The sequence below is a fragment of the Perognathus longimembris genome, chromosome 1 (genome assembly GCF_023159225.1).
Source record: "Perognathus longimembris pacificus isolate PPM17 chromosome 1, ASM2315922v1, whole genome shotgun sequence".
Classification (NCBI taxonomy): Eukaryota; Metazoa; Chordata; class Mammalia; order Rodentia; family Heteromyidae; genus Perognathus; species Perognathus longimembris.
In genome coordinates, this window is record NC_063161.1 from 71131949 (window position 1) to 71145886 (window position 13938).

Sequence of the window (13938 nt, forward strand, 5' to 3'; positions counted from 1 at the left end):
AGTGGGGGGGGGTAGCCCTTCTGAGGAACAAAGGGATAGGAGGAGAAATGGGGGATGTGGCTCAAGTGGCAGACAGAGCTCCTGCTTCGTAGGGGGGAAGTCCTGAGCTCAAACCCTAGTACTGCTCCTCAAAAGAGAACAGGGAAATAAAAGAGGGGGGTCAGGGAACCGGGCCAAGTGGCTCACGAGGCTGGGGTCTCTGTGTCCCCCATCTCACAGCTGATATTCGAGGGAATGAGGGGCAACACCCCCTTCCTGGACATCTCCCTGGATGCCCTGTCCATCCATCGGGGCACCTGCAATCGGGGTGAGTCTCCTCGTCTGCCCGCCCCCCTCTCTTTCACCGCCCATCACCTGTCACTTCCTCTCTAATCCCTGACAAATTTCCCCTGTGGGATGCCTCAGACCCCAGGAGCTGACTCTGAAAGTAGCCATGTGCCAATGGGGTCCATGAAGGGGTCCTCCTTCGGTATAGAGTTGTGACCCAGATGGACAGAGTAGATCATACCTGTAATCCCTGTTACTCAGGAGGCAGAGGTTGAGATTTGAAGCCAGCCCAGAATGGAAAGGTCCATAAGACTCTTATCGCTAGTTAACCAGCAAAAAGCTGGAAGTGGAGCTATGGCTCAAGTGGTAGAGCATCATCCGTGCAATAGTTTCCAGATGAGGAAACTGAGACTTGGGCAAGTTAATTGAGACTTGTCTCCAATTAACCAGCAAAGAGGCTGGGCTGGAGGTGTGGCTTAAGTGGTAAAATGCCAGGTGTGAGCAAGAAAGCCAAGGAGCAAGCAAGAGCAGGAGGCCCCCAAGTTCAAGTCTTAGTGCACATACACAGCTCCTTCCTTCCTTCCTTCCTTCCCTCCTTCTTTCTTTCCTTTGTTCTTAATTTTTGTCTGGACACTGTTCCTGGCATTCTACCTCTTGTGCCACAGCTCCATTTCCATCCTTTTACTGGTTAATTGGAGAGAAGCGTCTCACGGACTTTCCTGCCCAGGCTGGCTTCATGATCCTCGGATCTCAGCTTCCTGAGTAGTTGGAATTACAGGTGTAAGCCCTGGGATCTAGCTAACCCTTTCTCTGTTCTCTCTCAGTTTGTATGATGAAAATGTGCACCTTTGACACTCTCAATGACCTCTGTGGTTGGAGCTGGGTCCCCACTGCCACAGGGGCCAAGTGGGTCCAGAAGAATGGGTCATCAGGAAAGACAGGTGTGGGACCTGAAGATGACTTCTCTAGTCCTGGCCGTGAGTACTGAGCCTACATCATCCTGTAACTTTCTAGGCTCCAATGACCTCCACATGACTTGTAATACCTGCCTTGGGCCTGTCTGGGGGAACTCAAGCCTCAGTTCAGCTTTAACGGCCGCACTGCCAGCCTCCTCGACTGCTGGCTCCTGACCATCTTCCCCTGGGTCCTTCCTTCCTTCCTTCCTTCCTTCCTTCCTTCCTTCCTTCCTTCCTTTCTTCCTTCCTTCCTTCCTTCCTTCTTTCCTTCCCTCCCTACTGGACACCTATAATGTGGTAGGCTGTGTCTTGTGCACATGAGAACCAGTATGCACCACAGACAAGGGGAGGTGAAGAGATATTTTCCCAAACAAGGTGAATTACAGTTGGGGCCAGTGGCTCACACCTGCAATCCTATCTACTCAGGAGATCTGAGTTCTGAGGATCAAAGTTCAAAGTCAGCCCTGGCAGGACAGTCTGGGATGCTCTTGTGCTCAATGAACCAGCAAAAAGCCAAAAGTGCTTTGAGCTGGGACTCAAATGGCAAAGTGCTAGCCCCAAGTGGAAAATCTAAAGGATAGGGCCCAGGCCTGAGTTCAAGGCCTAGTACTGGCACAAACAAACAACAACCATAAAAACAAAACAAAACACCCTGAATTACACAGTTTAGAGGTGAACATTGCTATGGGAAAATTAAGGGAAGGACTGTGGATTTTAAATATAGTGGCCAGGGTAGATCTCCACTAAGGCCATACAAACCTGAAAAAGGTGACAGAATATAGGAATACGGCACACACACACAAAATACTGGGAACGGGCAGAACATTCCTAGCAGAGGGGGCAGCTGTGCAAAGGCCCTGAGGTGAGAGGTTCTAGGTTCAACAATGGCTGTGATGGCAACATCCTCACAGGTCTGAGACCCAGAGCCTCGAATGCCAGTGTCAGGACTGTGATTTGTATTCTCTAGGAAGGATTTGGGGCAGAGTAACAACTTGATCTTCCTGATTTTATTGAAGTGATTATTTTTTGGTGGTGCTGGAAGAGGAATCCAAGTTCTCGAGCATGCTAGTCCATGTAGCCCAGGCTGGCCTCGAACTCGCCTCAACCTTGTCAGTGCTGAGATTACAGGTGTACACACCTGACTCCTTTTTTTTTTTTTGGCCAGTCCTGGGGCTTGGACTCAGGGCCTGAGCACTGTCCCTGGCTTCTTTTTGCTCAAGGCTAGCACTCTGCCACTTGAGCCACAGCGCCACTTCTGGCGCTGTATATGTGGTGCTGGGGCATTGAACCCAGGGCCTCATGTATACAAGGCAAGCACTCTTGCCACTAGGCCATATCCCCAGCCCCTGACTCCTTTTTAAAGAAAATTATTTGTTAAACAATTCTTTTCTAATTCTCATAAAATCGCCTCGGGGGAAAACAAGGGGAAGAGAAATGCCACCATTTTCCCATTTCCTCTCCTTCCGCTTGCCTTTTCGTTTCCGGCTCTCCCGCACCCCCACCCCCACCCCTTCCCCCGCCATCTCCCTCCCCGGCAGCTTCTCGCCATACCCCGTCAAGCCGCACGGCGGCGTGCGCGAGCGCGCTCCCGGACACACGCATGCGTGCGCGCCCCCGGCGACGCAGCAGCCTCCTTCCTTTCCCAACTAGTTACCAATTGCGTCACCGAGCAAGGTGCAAGCTGATTGGGTGTCTGGGTTGGCGTCGAGGACGCGCGTGTGCGCGGCTCGCTCTCCTCACCAATTTGTGTGACTCGGCCAATGTCCCGTGGGTCAAAGGAAAAAAAAAAAAAAAGGCCGAGCGGAGGCTGAGATCTGAGGATCCCAATTCGAAGCCAGTCTGGGCAGGAAAGTCCTTATCTCCCGTTAACCGCCAAAAACCTGGAAGTGGAGCTGTGGCTCAGGTGGTAAAGCGCGAGCCATGAGTGAAACAACAAAAATCGAGAGTGCACAGGCCCTGAGTTCAAGCCCTGGAACTGACACAAAGAAAGAAGACATGTTTAGGAACCCTGAAGACTCGTGAGGACAAGGTTCTGTTCTTGGCTCCTGAGAGGTCACCCATCAGGTCCTGGTCCACTTGGGTGGGGCCCACCGCGGCCCTCCTGCCTCAAGGCAGCAGTTGGGGCTGGCTCTCTGGGGTCCTGTCTCTGAACACCCGCTCCGTTGCGGCCACCCCCCCCTCACTGGCTGCTTCTTTTCACAGGTGGCTTCTATATGCTCCTAGACCCCAAAAATGCAAAGCCAGGGCAGAAATCTGTCCTCCTGAGCCCCCTGAGTCAATCTGATGGCTGCCTGACCCTTTCCTTCAACTACGTCCTGTGGGGACATTCTCTCGATGCAGCTCTCCTGGTCTACGCCTCCCTCTTAGGTTAGAAGAGAGGGTTCCCCCTCAGTATGCAGTGCCTGGGGTGCATCTCCAAAGGGATGGGGTCCTTCAGGGTCTCGGGAAATCTGGGGTGAATGTGAGAGTGTTCATGAAGTGGACACAAGGAGGGCAGTGGATTGGGGACAAGTCAAGTGCCCTGGTCAGGCCTTTCTGGCCTTCCCTCCTAGCTACTCAAGAGGCTGAGATCTGGAGGATCTTAGTTTAAAGTCAGCCCGGATAGGAGAGGCCTTGAGACTATATCTCCAACAAACTGCAAAAAGCTGGAAGTGGGAGCTGGGAATATGGCCTAGTGGCAAGAGTGCTTGTCTCCTATACATGAAGCCCTAGGTTTGATTCCCCAGCACCACATATATAGCAAACGGCCAGAAGTGGCGCTGTGGCTCAAGTGGCAGAGTGCTAGCCTTGAAAGAAGCCAGGGACAGTGCTCAGGCCCTGGGTCCAAGGCCCAGGACTGGCCAAAAAAAAAAAAAAAAAAGCTGGAAGTGGAGCTGTGGCTCCAGTAAAAGACTATTAGCCTTGAGTGAAAAACCTCAGGGACAGCACTCAGTCCCTGAGTTCAAGCCCCAGTACTGGGGCACTTGTGCGTGTACATACACATCAGGAATAGGAAAGAGAAAGAGATTGCTTGCAGTTGGTGGTTCCCTAGGCAAGTTATCCTTCAATTCTCCACCCCCTGAGGCTCACATGTCTGGTATTTTGTCTATCATAGGCAGCATCCGGAAGCACACAATCTTCTCGGGACAGCCGGGACCCACCTGGAAGCCTGCTTCTGTCAACTACACAGGACAGGGACAGATTCAGGTATTGAAGAATTACAGCCAGGTGTCAGTGCTCACACTTATAACTATAACCTAGATATTCAGGAGGCTGGGATCTGAGAATCACAGTTCGAAGCCAGCCCTGGCAGGACAATCTGTGAGTCTCTTTATCACCCATGAACCACCAAAAAGCCAGATGAGCCTTGAGCAAAAAAAGCCAAACAAGAGTGGAAGGCCCTGAGTTCAAGCCCTAGCACCAGAAAAAGAAAGAGAAAGGGGTGAAGTGAAGGGGTCAGGTCATCCCCAAGATGGCTTGAGTTGTGGATGGGAGGGGTGGGCTCCCTGCTCACCTGCCCCTCCCCTCGCTTCTCTCCAGTTCACTGTGGTGGGTGTCTTTGGAATCATCCCAGAGCCGGCAGTCGCAGTGGATGCCATTAGTATTGCTCCCTGTGGGGGTGAGTGGGAATTGCGCCTCCCCTCCCTTGCAGAAGTGGGGGAAATGGGAAGCATAGCTCAAGCTCTTCATGTCCCTCTCTCTCTGGCTGGCTAGAGAGCTTCCCTAACTGCAACTTTGAAGACAGTGCCCATCCATTCTGCGACTGGACCCATGTTTTCAGTGATGGTGGACACTGGGCCTGGGGAAGCAAAAACCTCCCCACCATTGTGGGAGGCTCTGCAGATTCCACATATGGAGGTAAGGTGCTTTTTCTTTTCTTTTTTTTTTGTGCTGGTCCTGGGACTTGAACTCAGGGCCTGGGCACTGCCCTTGAGCTTCTTTGCTCAAGGTTAGCGCTTTACCACTGGAGCCACAGCTCCACTTGAGTTTTTAGTGGCTCAATGGAGATAAGAGTCTCATGGACTTTCCTGCTTGAGTTGGCTTCGGGCTATGATGACCCTCAGATCTCAGCCTCCTGAGGAGCAGGGTTGGAGGCATCAGCCACCAGTTCCAGGTGAGGACGCCAGTGGTAGAGTACCAGCTAAGTAGACCCTGAGTTTAAACCCCAGAATTGAAAAAAACAAACCAACAACCCCCCCCCCCCCCCCCGCCGACCCTGGAGGTTTAGCTCAGCGGTAGAGCATTGGCCTAGCATGCATAGGGCTCTGCGTTCAATCCCTAGGACGGTGAAAATTAAAAAAAATAAAAATAAAAACAAAACCACCAGCCACAACTGGTGGTTCTGGGTGTTTCTGACTCTGGAGTCTGGGTGGCAGGTTTGGTATTTCCTTACTTCTTTAGTAAGAAGTCCAAAATGACCAAAGAAAAATGCAATAATGTGGGCTTTGCATGTCTACTTGGACAGCCAGACATCAGTTGGGGGCCAGTGGCTCGCACCTGTAATCCCAGCTTCTCAGGTGGATGAGATCTGAGAATCATGACTCAGAGCCAGCCTGGGCAGGAAAATCCATGAGTCTCTCATCTCCAATTAATGACCAAAAATCTGGAAGTAGAGGTGTGGCTCAAGTGGTAGAGTGCCAGCCTTGAGTCAAAAAGCTCAGGGACATCAAGCACCCAGGCCCTGAGCTCAAGCCCCAGGTCTGGGAAAGAAAGGAAGGAAGGGAGGGAGGAAGAGAGGGAGGGAGGGAGGAAGAGAGGGAGGGAGGGAGGGAAGGAAGGAAGGCCAGATATGAATGACCACAGCAGCAGGGTGTGTGTGTGTGTGTGTGTGTGTGTGTGTGTGTGTGTGTGTGTTTCGGGGTGTGTCATCTTGCTGGTTCCCCTCTTTTATCCAGGAGAACACTATATTTACTTTGAGGCAGACAAGTTCTCCCGGGCGGGGCAGTCTGTCCGGCTGGGGAGCCGACCCTTCTGTGCGCCAGGGGACATCTGTGTGGAGTTTGCCTACCACATGAACGGCCTTGGAAAAGGCTCCATGCTCAAGCTCCTGCTGGGGAGTCCTGCAGGCAGTTCTCCCATTACTCTGTGGCACCGTGTTGGGGCTCAGGGCCCTGGATGGCTGAACAGCTCTGTCACTGTGCCATCAGGATATCAACAGCCCATGCAGGTAAGATGGTGACTGGACCCTGTATGTGTCTGCATAGGGCATGGCAGACCTTCCAGGCATCATGGTGCATACCTCTAATCCCTGCTCCTTGGGAGCAGGAGGTGGAAACAGGTGGAGTGTGGAGATAGGATTGCAGCTTGAAGCCAGCCTGAGCAAAAGCATTAAGAAGGCCTTAGCTCTCCCCCCTCCCCCCCAGTCATGGGGCTTGAGCTCTGTCCCTGAGCTCTTCAGCTCAAGGCTAGTGCTCTACCATTGAGCCATAGCACCACTTCTGGTTTTCTGGTGGTTAATTGGAGATATGAGTCTTACAGACTTTCCTGCCCGGGCTGGCTTTGAACTGTGATCTTCAAATCTCAGTCTCCTGTGTATCTAGTATTACAGGTATGAGCCACCGGCACTCAGCAACAGGGCCTTATCTCAAAACCAAGGCAGAGGTGGTATCATATGGTATGGCCATAACCCTGGCTAATTGAGAAGCAGAGGGCATATGAAACCAAGATTGAGTTGGAGCCAGGCAATAGTGGCTCACCCTATAATTTCACCTACTCAGGAGGCAGAGATCTGAAGATTCTAAGCTAGCCTGGGCAGGAAAGTCTGTGAGACTTTTTTTTCTTTTTGGTTCAAGGCTAGCACTCTACCACTTGAGCTACAGTACCACCTCTGGCTTTTTCTGTGTATGAGGAATCAAACCTAGGGCTTCTTGTATGCTAGGCAAGCACTTTACCACTGAGCCACATTCCCAGCCCCCTATATGAGACTCTTATTTATAATGAATCCCAAGATTAATCACCAAAAAACAGAAATGGAGCTGTGTCTCAAGTGGTAGAGCACTAGCTTTGAGTACAAAAGCTCAGGAACAGTGCCCAGACTCTGAGTTCAAGCCCCCTTCAGTGTCACACCAATATAGTATGTATCATACATAATATTATATATAGTATAATATATATTTTATATATAACATTTATATGGATAGGTAGATAGATAGATAGATTCTGGTCCCAAATGCATATGCAAGACTATATATGAGAAACACGTTAGAAAAGCATAGCTCAAGAGGTAGAACACTTGCTTAGCAAGAGTAAGGCCCTGAGTTCAATCCTCAATATCACTAAAAAGAATACGTGTGGCTGGGAATATGGCCTAGTGGTAAAGTGTTTGTCTTGTATACATGAAGCCTTGGGTTCGATTCCTCAGTACCACATATATAAAAAAAGCTGGAAGTGGCACTGTGACCCAAGTGGTAGAGTGCTAGTCTTGAGAAAAAAAAAAAAGCCAGGGACAGTGCTCAGGCCCTGAGTTCAAGCCCCACGACTGGCAAAAAAAAAAAAAAAAAAAAGAATATGGGTGTGGAGGGGTGCCCAGGGCTGGCTGCTGGAAGAGGAGGCGAATGTAGGATTCAGACTGTTGAGGTCCAGGTGGCAGGTTGGCAAGCGATGTGCCCAGCCTGAGGTACTGAGTCACCAGCATTTCCTTCTTTTTCTCCTTCCTTGCTTGCAGCTGTTTTATGAGGCGACCCGGGGTAGCAACTCTGCCTTCCTTATTGCTGTGCGTTTTATTAAGATCAGCCACAGAATCTGTGGAGGTAAGATGGCCACATGAGGCCTTTTCCATGACCCATGTTCACTGCAAGGCCACTGTGCCCAAAGGGGTTCCAGGGTTTTGTTACCTCTCTCTCCTCTGGATCATGAATCTCTGGGGCTCCATCCATCACCCAAAAATGCATGACCCACTGTCTTGCTTGTGTTTGAGGTGTCTAAACCCTGTGTAATATAGCACACACAGATGAAGAGCTCTGTTGAATGTTTAAGGGAGTAAAGGTTAGGGTTCAGAGGTGACTTTGAACCCCCTTATTCCTGTTAGGGGTAGTGAAAGGGGCCTGTGTATGATTGCAACTAAACTCCAAGCTTTTGTTTTGTTTTCAGTGGTCACTACCACAGCATCACCCACGTTGACAGTGGTTCCTACCAGTCCTGTGGTTTCATCCCCTGAGCCATCCACAATGATTCCTGCAGGAAAACCCACTGTCCCTGTGGAAAAGCCAGTTGTCGTGACAGAAAAGCCCACTTTCTCCATTAAAAATCTTACTCTCCCCATGGAGAAACCTTTAGTCACCATAGAAAAGCCTACCATTTCCATGGAAGCAGCCACAGTCCCAGGCCAGACAACCACCAAAGGACCCACATCCCCAGCTGAAGCACAGCCAGCCCCGGCTGAGCCTGCGCCATCCCCAGCCGAAGCAGCACCAGCCCCGGCCGGAGCAAAGCCAGCCCCAGCCGAAGCAGCGCCAGCACCGGCTGACGCAAAGCCAGCCCCGGCCGAAGCAGCGCCATCTCCGGCTGAAGCAGCACCATCTCCGGCTGAAGCAGCACCAGCCTCGGGGGAAGCAGCGCCAGCTCAGGCAGAAGCAGCGCCATCTCCAGCTGAAGCAGCACCAGCCTCGGGGGAAGCAGCGCCATCTCCAGGTGAAGCAGCGCCAGACCTGGCTGAAGCAACCATGGAGCCAATCATACTTCCAGGTGGATCAGCCACAGAACCAGCCACGCTTTCAGTGGGACCGACCACAGAACCAGTCATGTTTCCATCTGGATTGAGCACAGAAGCAGCAGCCACGTTTCCAGGTGGAACAACCACAGAACCAACCATGGTTCTGTCTGAGTCTACCATGGTAGAAGAAGCCACGTTTCCAGGGGGATCAACCCCAGAACCATCCATGCTTCCAGCTGGGCCTACTATGGTAGAAGAAGCCACGTTTCCAGGGGGATCTACCCCAGAAGCAGCCACGTTTCCAGGTGGATCAACCACGGAACCACCCATGCTTCCAGCTGGGCCTACTGTGGTAGCAGAAGCCACATTTCCAGGGGGATCGACCCCAGAAGTAGCCACATTTCCAGGTGGATCGACCACAGAACCAGCCATGCTTCCAGCTGGGTCTACTATGGTAGAAGAAGCCACGCTTCCAGGGGGATCTACTCTGGAAGCAGCCACATTTCCAGGTGGATTGACCACAGAACCATCCATACTTCCAGCTGGGCCTACTGTGGTAGCAGAAGCCACATTTCCAGAGGGATCGACCCCAGAAGTAGCCACATTTTCAGGTGGATTGACCACAGAACCATCCATGCTTCCAGCTGGGCCTACCATGGTAGAAGAAGCCACGCTTCCAGGGGGATCGACCCCAGAAGCAGCCACATTTCCAGGTGGATCAACCATAGAACCAGGCATGCTTCCAGCTGAGTCTACCATGGTAGAAGAAGCCACGCTTCCGGGGGGATCAGCCACAGAAGCAACCACATTTCCAGGCGGATCAACCACAGAACCAGCCATGCTTCCAGTTGGGCCTAACATGGTAGCAGAAGCTACATTTCCAGGGGGATCTACCCCAGAAGCAGCCACATTTCCAGGTGGATCGACCACAGAACCAGCCATGCTTCCAGTTGGGCCTAACATGGTAGCAGAAGCCACGTTTCCAGGGGGATCGACCCCAGAAGCAGCCACATTTCCAGGTGAATCAACCACAGAACCAGCCATGCTTCCAGCTGGGCCTACCGTAGTAGAAGAAGCCACGTTTCTAGGGGGATCTACCCCAGAAGCAGCCACGTTTCCAGGTGGATTGACCCCAGAACCATCCATGCTTCCAGCTGGGCCTACCGTAGTAGTAGAAGCCACGTTTCCAGGGGGATCTACCCCAGAAGCAGCCACATTTCCAGGTGGATCAACCATAGAACCAGGCATGCTTCCAGCTGAGTCTACCGTGGTAGAAGAAGCCACGCTTCCGGGGGGATCAGCCACAGAAGCAACCACATTTTCAGGTGGATTGACCACAGAACCAGCCATGCTTCCAGCTGGGCCTACCATGGTAGAAGAAGCCACATTTTCAGGGGGATCTACCCCAGAAGCAGCCACATTTCCAGGTGGATCAACCATAGAACCAGCCATGCTTCCAGCTGAGTCCACTGTGATAGAAGAAGCCACGCTTCCAGGGGGATCAGCCACGGAAGCAGCCACATTTCCAGGTGGATTGACCACAGAACCAGCCACGCTTCCAGGGGGATCAGCCACGGAAGCAGCCACATTTCCAGGTGGATTGACCACAGAACCAGCCATGCTTCCAGCTGGGCCTACCATGGTAGAAGAAGCCACGCTTCCAGGGGGATCTACCCCAGAAGCAGCCACATTTCCAGGTGGATCAACCCCAGAACCATCCATGCTTCCAGTTGGGCCTAACATGGTAGCAGAAGCCACATTTCCAGGGGGTTCAACCTCAGAAGCAGCCACGTTTCCAGGTGGCTCAGCCACAGAACCAGCCATGCTTCCAGCTGGGCCTAACATGGTAGCAGAAGCCACGTTTCCAGGGGATTCAACCTCAGAAGCAGCCACGTTTCCAGGTGGCTCGGCCACAGAACCAGCCATGCTTCCAGCTGGGCCTACTATGGTATCAGAAGCCACATTTCCAGGGGGATCGACCTCAGAAGCAGCCACGTTTCCAGGTGGATCGACCACAGAACCAGCCATGTTTCCAGTTGGGCCTAACATGGTAGCAGAAGCCACGCTTCCAGAGGGATCGACCCCAGAAGCAGCCACGTTTCCAGGTGGATCAACCACAGAACCAGCCATGTTTCCAGTTGGGCCTAACATGGTAGCAGAAGCCACGCTTCCAGGGGGATCGACCCCGGAAGCAGCCACGTTTCCAGGTGGATTGACCACAGAACCAACCATGTTTCCAGTTAGGCCTAACATGGTGGCAGAAGCCACATTTCCAGGGGTTTCGACTTCAGAACCAGCCACTTTTCCAGGTGGATCAATCACAGAACCATCCATGCTTCCAGCTGGGCCTACTGTGGTTACAGAAACCATGTTTCCAGGGGGATTGACCCCAGAAGCAGTCACATTTCTTGGTGGATCAACCACAGAACCAGTCCCAACCCCAGTCCCAGCTGAAGTAGCCTCGGAAGCAGCTGGCATCCTGTTTGAAGCTCTCAGTGAAATAGCCTCAACTACAAGAGCGGTCACGGTCCTACTTGAAGCAAGCACTGAGATGACCATGGTTCCAATGGAAGCAACCACTGAAACGACCACAATCCCAACGGGGGCAACCACTGAAATGACTATGGTCCCAACAGAAGCGACCACTCAAACAACCACATTTCCAACACAAGCAGTCACAGAATCTACCACAGTCCCACTTGAAGTGCCCATAGTCCCAGTGGAAAGAACCACTGAAATGACCACAATCCCCACGGAAAAACCCGCTGTCCTTACAGAGAAACCCACCATCCTGACCCTAATGCCTACGGTCCCCACTAAAAAGCCCACAATCCTCACAGAAAAGCCCATGGTCCCCACGGAAAAGGCCACAGTCCCCACAGAAAAGGCCACGGTCCCCACAGAAAAGCCCATGGTCCCCACAGAAAAGGCCACAGTCCCCACAGAAAAGGCCACAGTCCCCACAGAAAAACCCATGGTCCCCACAGAAAAGGCCACGGTCCCCACAGAAAAGGTCACAGTCCCCATAGAAAAGCCCACAATCCCCACAGAAAAGCCCACAATCCCCACAGAAAAGCCCACAGTCCCCACAGAAAAGCCCACAGTTCTCACAATAAAGCCCACACTCCCCACAGAAAAGCCTATAGTCCCTACAGAAAAGCCCATAGTCCCCACAGAAAAGCCCACACTCCCCACAGAAAAGCCCACACTCCCCACAGAAAAGCCCACTCTCCACACTCAGTCAACAACAGTGTGGACATCAGGAGCCAGTCGAGCCCCATCCACCACCAGAAATGCTACACTCACCACAGGTATGTGGAATTGGGGCACCAGCCACAGGGCTGACTGGAGCACGGTGGGTGGGAGGAAGTTGGGGAGAGGAATTTTCCCAGTAGGAAGGCAGACCTGGATGTGGAGATGAGTCAGTTCTAGGGTACTTTTTAAAACAAGAATGAGGACAGAGCCAGGCACTGATGGCTCACTACTTAGAAGGCTGAGATCTAGAGGATCTCAGTTCAAAGCCAGCCCAGGCAGAAAAGTTTTGAGACTTTTTTTTTTTTTGCCAGTCCTGGGGCTTGAACTCAGGGCCTTGGCACTGTCCCTGGCTTCTTTTGCTCAAGGTTAGCACTCTACCACTTGAGCCACAATGCCACTTCTGACTTTCCTGTTCATGTGGTGGAATTGAATCCAGGGCTTCATGCATGCTAGGCAAGCACTCTACCAGTAAGCCACATTCTTAGTCTAGTTTTCTTTTGTTGTGTATGATACTATTATCTCCAGGTACCCACCAAAACCCTGGCTGGAGGCATGGCTCAGGTGCTACAGTACCAACCACAAAGGAATAAAGCTAATTAGAGGGTGAGGTTCTGAGTCCAAGCCCCAGTACAATGAGGATTGCTTAGAGCTGGGGAGACAGCAAGGCAGCTGTGTAGAAAGTGGGAACTAGGGCTGGGAATATGGCCTAGTGGCAAAAGCGCTTGTCTCCTATACATGACCCCCTGCATTCAATTCCTTAGCACCACATACGTAGAAAAGGCCAGAAGTGGCGCTGTAGCTCAAGTGGCAGAGTGCTAGCCTTGCACAAAAAGAAGACAGGGACAGTGCATAGGCCCTGAGTTCAAGCCCCAGGACTGGCAAAAAAAAAGAAAGTAGAAACTTTGTATGTGGTGGTGGTGGTGGTGGTGGTGGCGGTGTGTGTGTGTGTGTGTGTGTGTGTGTGTGTGTGTGTGTGTGTGTGTGTGTGTACGTAGTTCTGGGGCTTGAACTCTGGACCTAGGCTCTGTCCCTGAGCTTCTTTTTGCTCAAGGCTGTCACTACCATTTGAGCCACAGTACCATGTTCGGCTTTTTCTGAGTAGTTTATTGGAGATAAGAGTCTCATGGACTTTCCTGCCCGAATTCGCTTCAAATGGCAATCCTCAGATCTCAGCTTTCTGAGTACTCCTCCCCTTCCTCCACCTCCTTCTCCTTTTCTCTTCTTCTGCCAGTACTCAGGGCCTTGCACTGTCCCTTTTCAACTCAAGGCTGACCCCTTATCACTTGAGCCACAGGTCCACTTCTGGCTTTTTGCTGCATATGAGTCTCTGTACTTTTCTGCCCAGGCTGGCTTTGAACCATGATCCTCAAATCTCAGCTTCCTGAGTAGCTAGGAATAAAGGCATGAGCCACCAGGCCCTGGCTAACATGATTTTCTCATTGAGCAGTGTCTTCAAGGTCTCTCTGTATTGTATCATGTCAGAACTTGTTTTCAGAACTTGTTTCTTGTGGCAGGATAAATACAGGCCTTCTTTAGAGAAGAATTTGATTTCTGGGGTGGAGGAGGAATAGAGCCGCTTTGAGGAGCAGCTATGGATTGAAGGCTTGACAATGGCTCTTTTCTTCTCAGTGAGCTGCCCGCCAAATGCCCACTATGAACCCTGTATGTGCCTTGCCTCCTGTGAGAACCCCAGACCCACTTGTGAGCCCCGCTGCTTGCCAGGCTGTGTCTGTGATCAAGGCTTTTTGTTGAGCCAGAACAACTGCATCAGTGCCTTGTCCTGCCCTTGTTTCTACAGTAACAGATACTACCAGGTAAGGCTGCATGATG

The 13938-nt window shown here is 51.8% G+C and overlaps 1 protein-coding gene across 1 annotated transcript in view; it reads left to right on the plus strand.

The window, feature by feature from the left end:
* Zan (zonadhesin) overlaps positions 1-13938 on the plus strand; it is a 44437-nt gene that overhangs the window by 1854 nt on the left and 28645 nt on the right. Inside the window, exons 4-13 of the mRNA XM_048345574.1 lie at positions 220-307; positions 1092-1244; positions 3426-3590; positions 4318-4409; positions 4743-4821; positions 4917-5060; positions 6098-6369; positions 7867-7951; positions 11547-12164; positions 13738-13922. Of these exons, the coding sequence (XP_048201531.1) occupies positions 220-307; positions 1092-1244; positions 3426-3590; positions 4318-4409; positions 4743-4821; positions 4917-5060; positions 6098-6369; positions 7867-7951; positions 11547-12164; positions 13738-13922 (1881 nt within the window). The remainder of the gene's footprint in view (positions 1-219; positions 308-1091; positions 1245-3425; positions 3591-4317; positions 4410-4742; positions 4822-4916; positions 5061-6097; positions 6370-7866; positions 7952-11546; positions 12165-13737; positions 13923-13938) is intronic.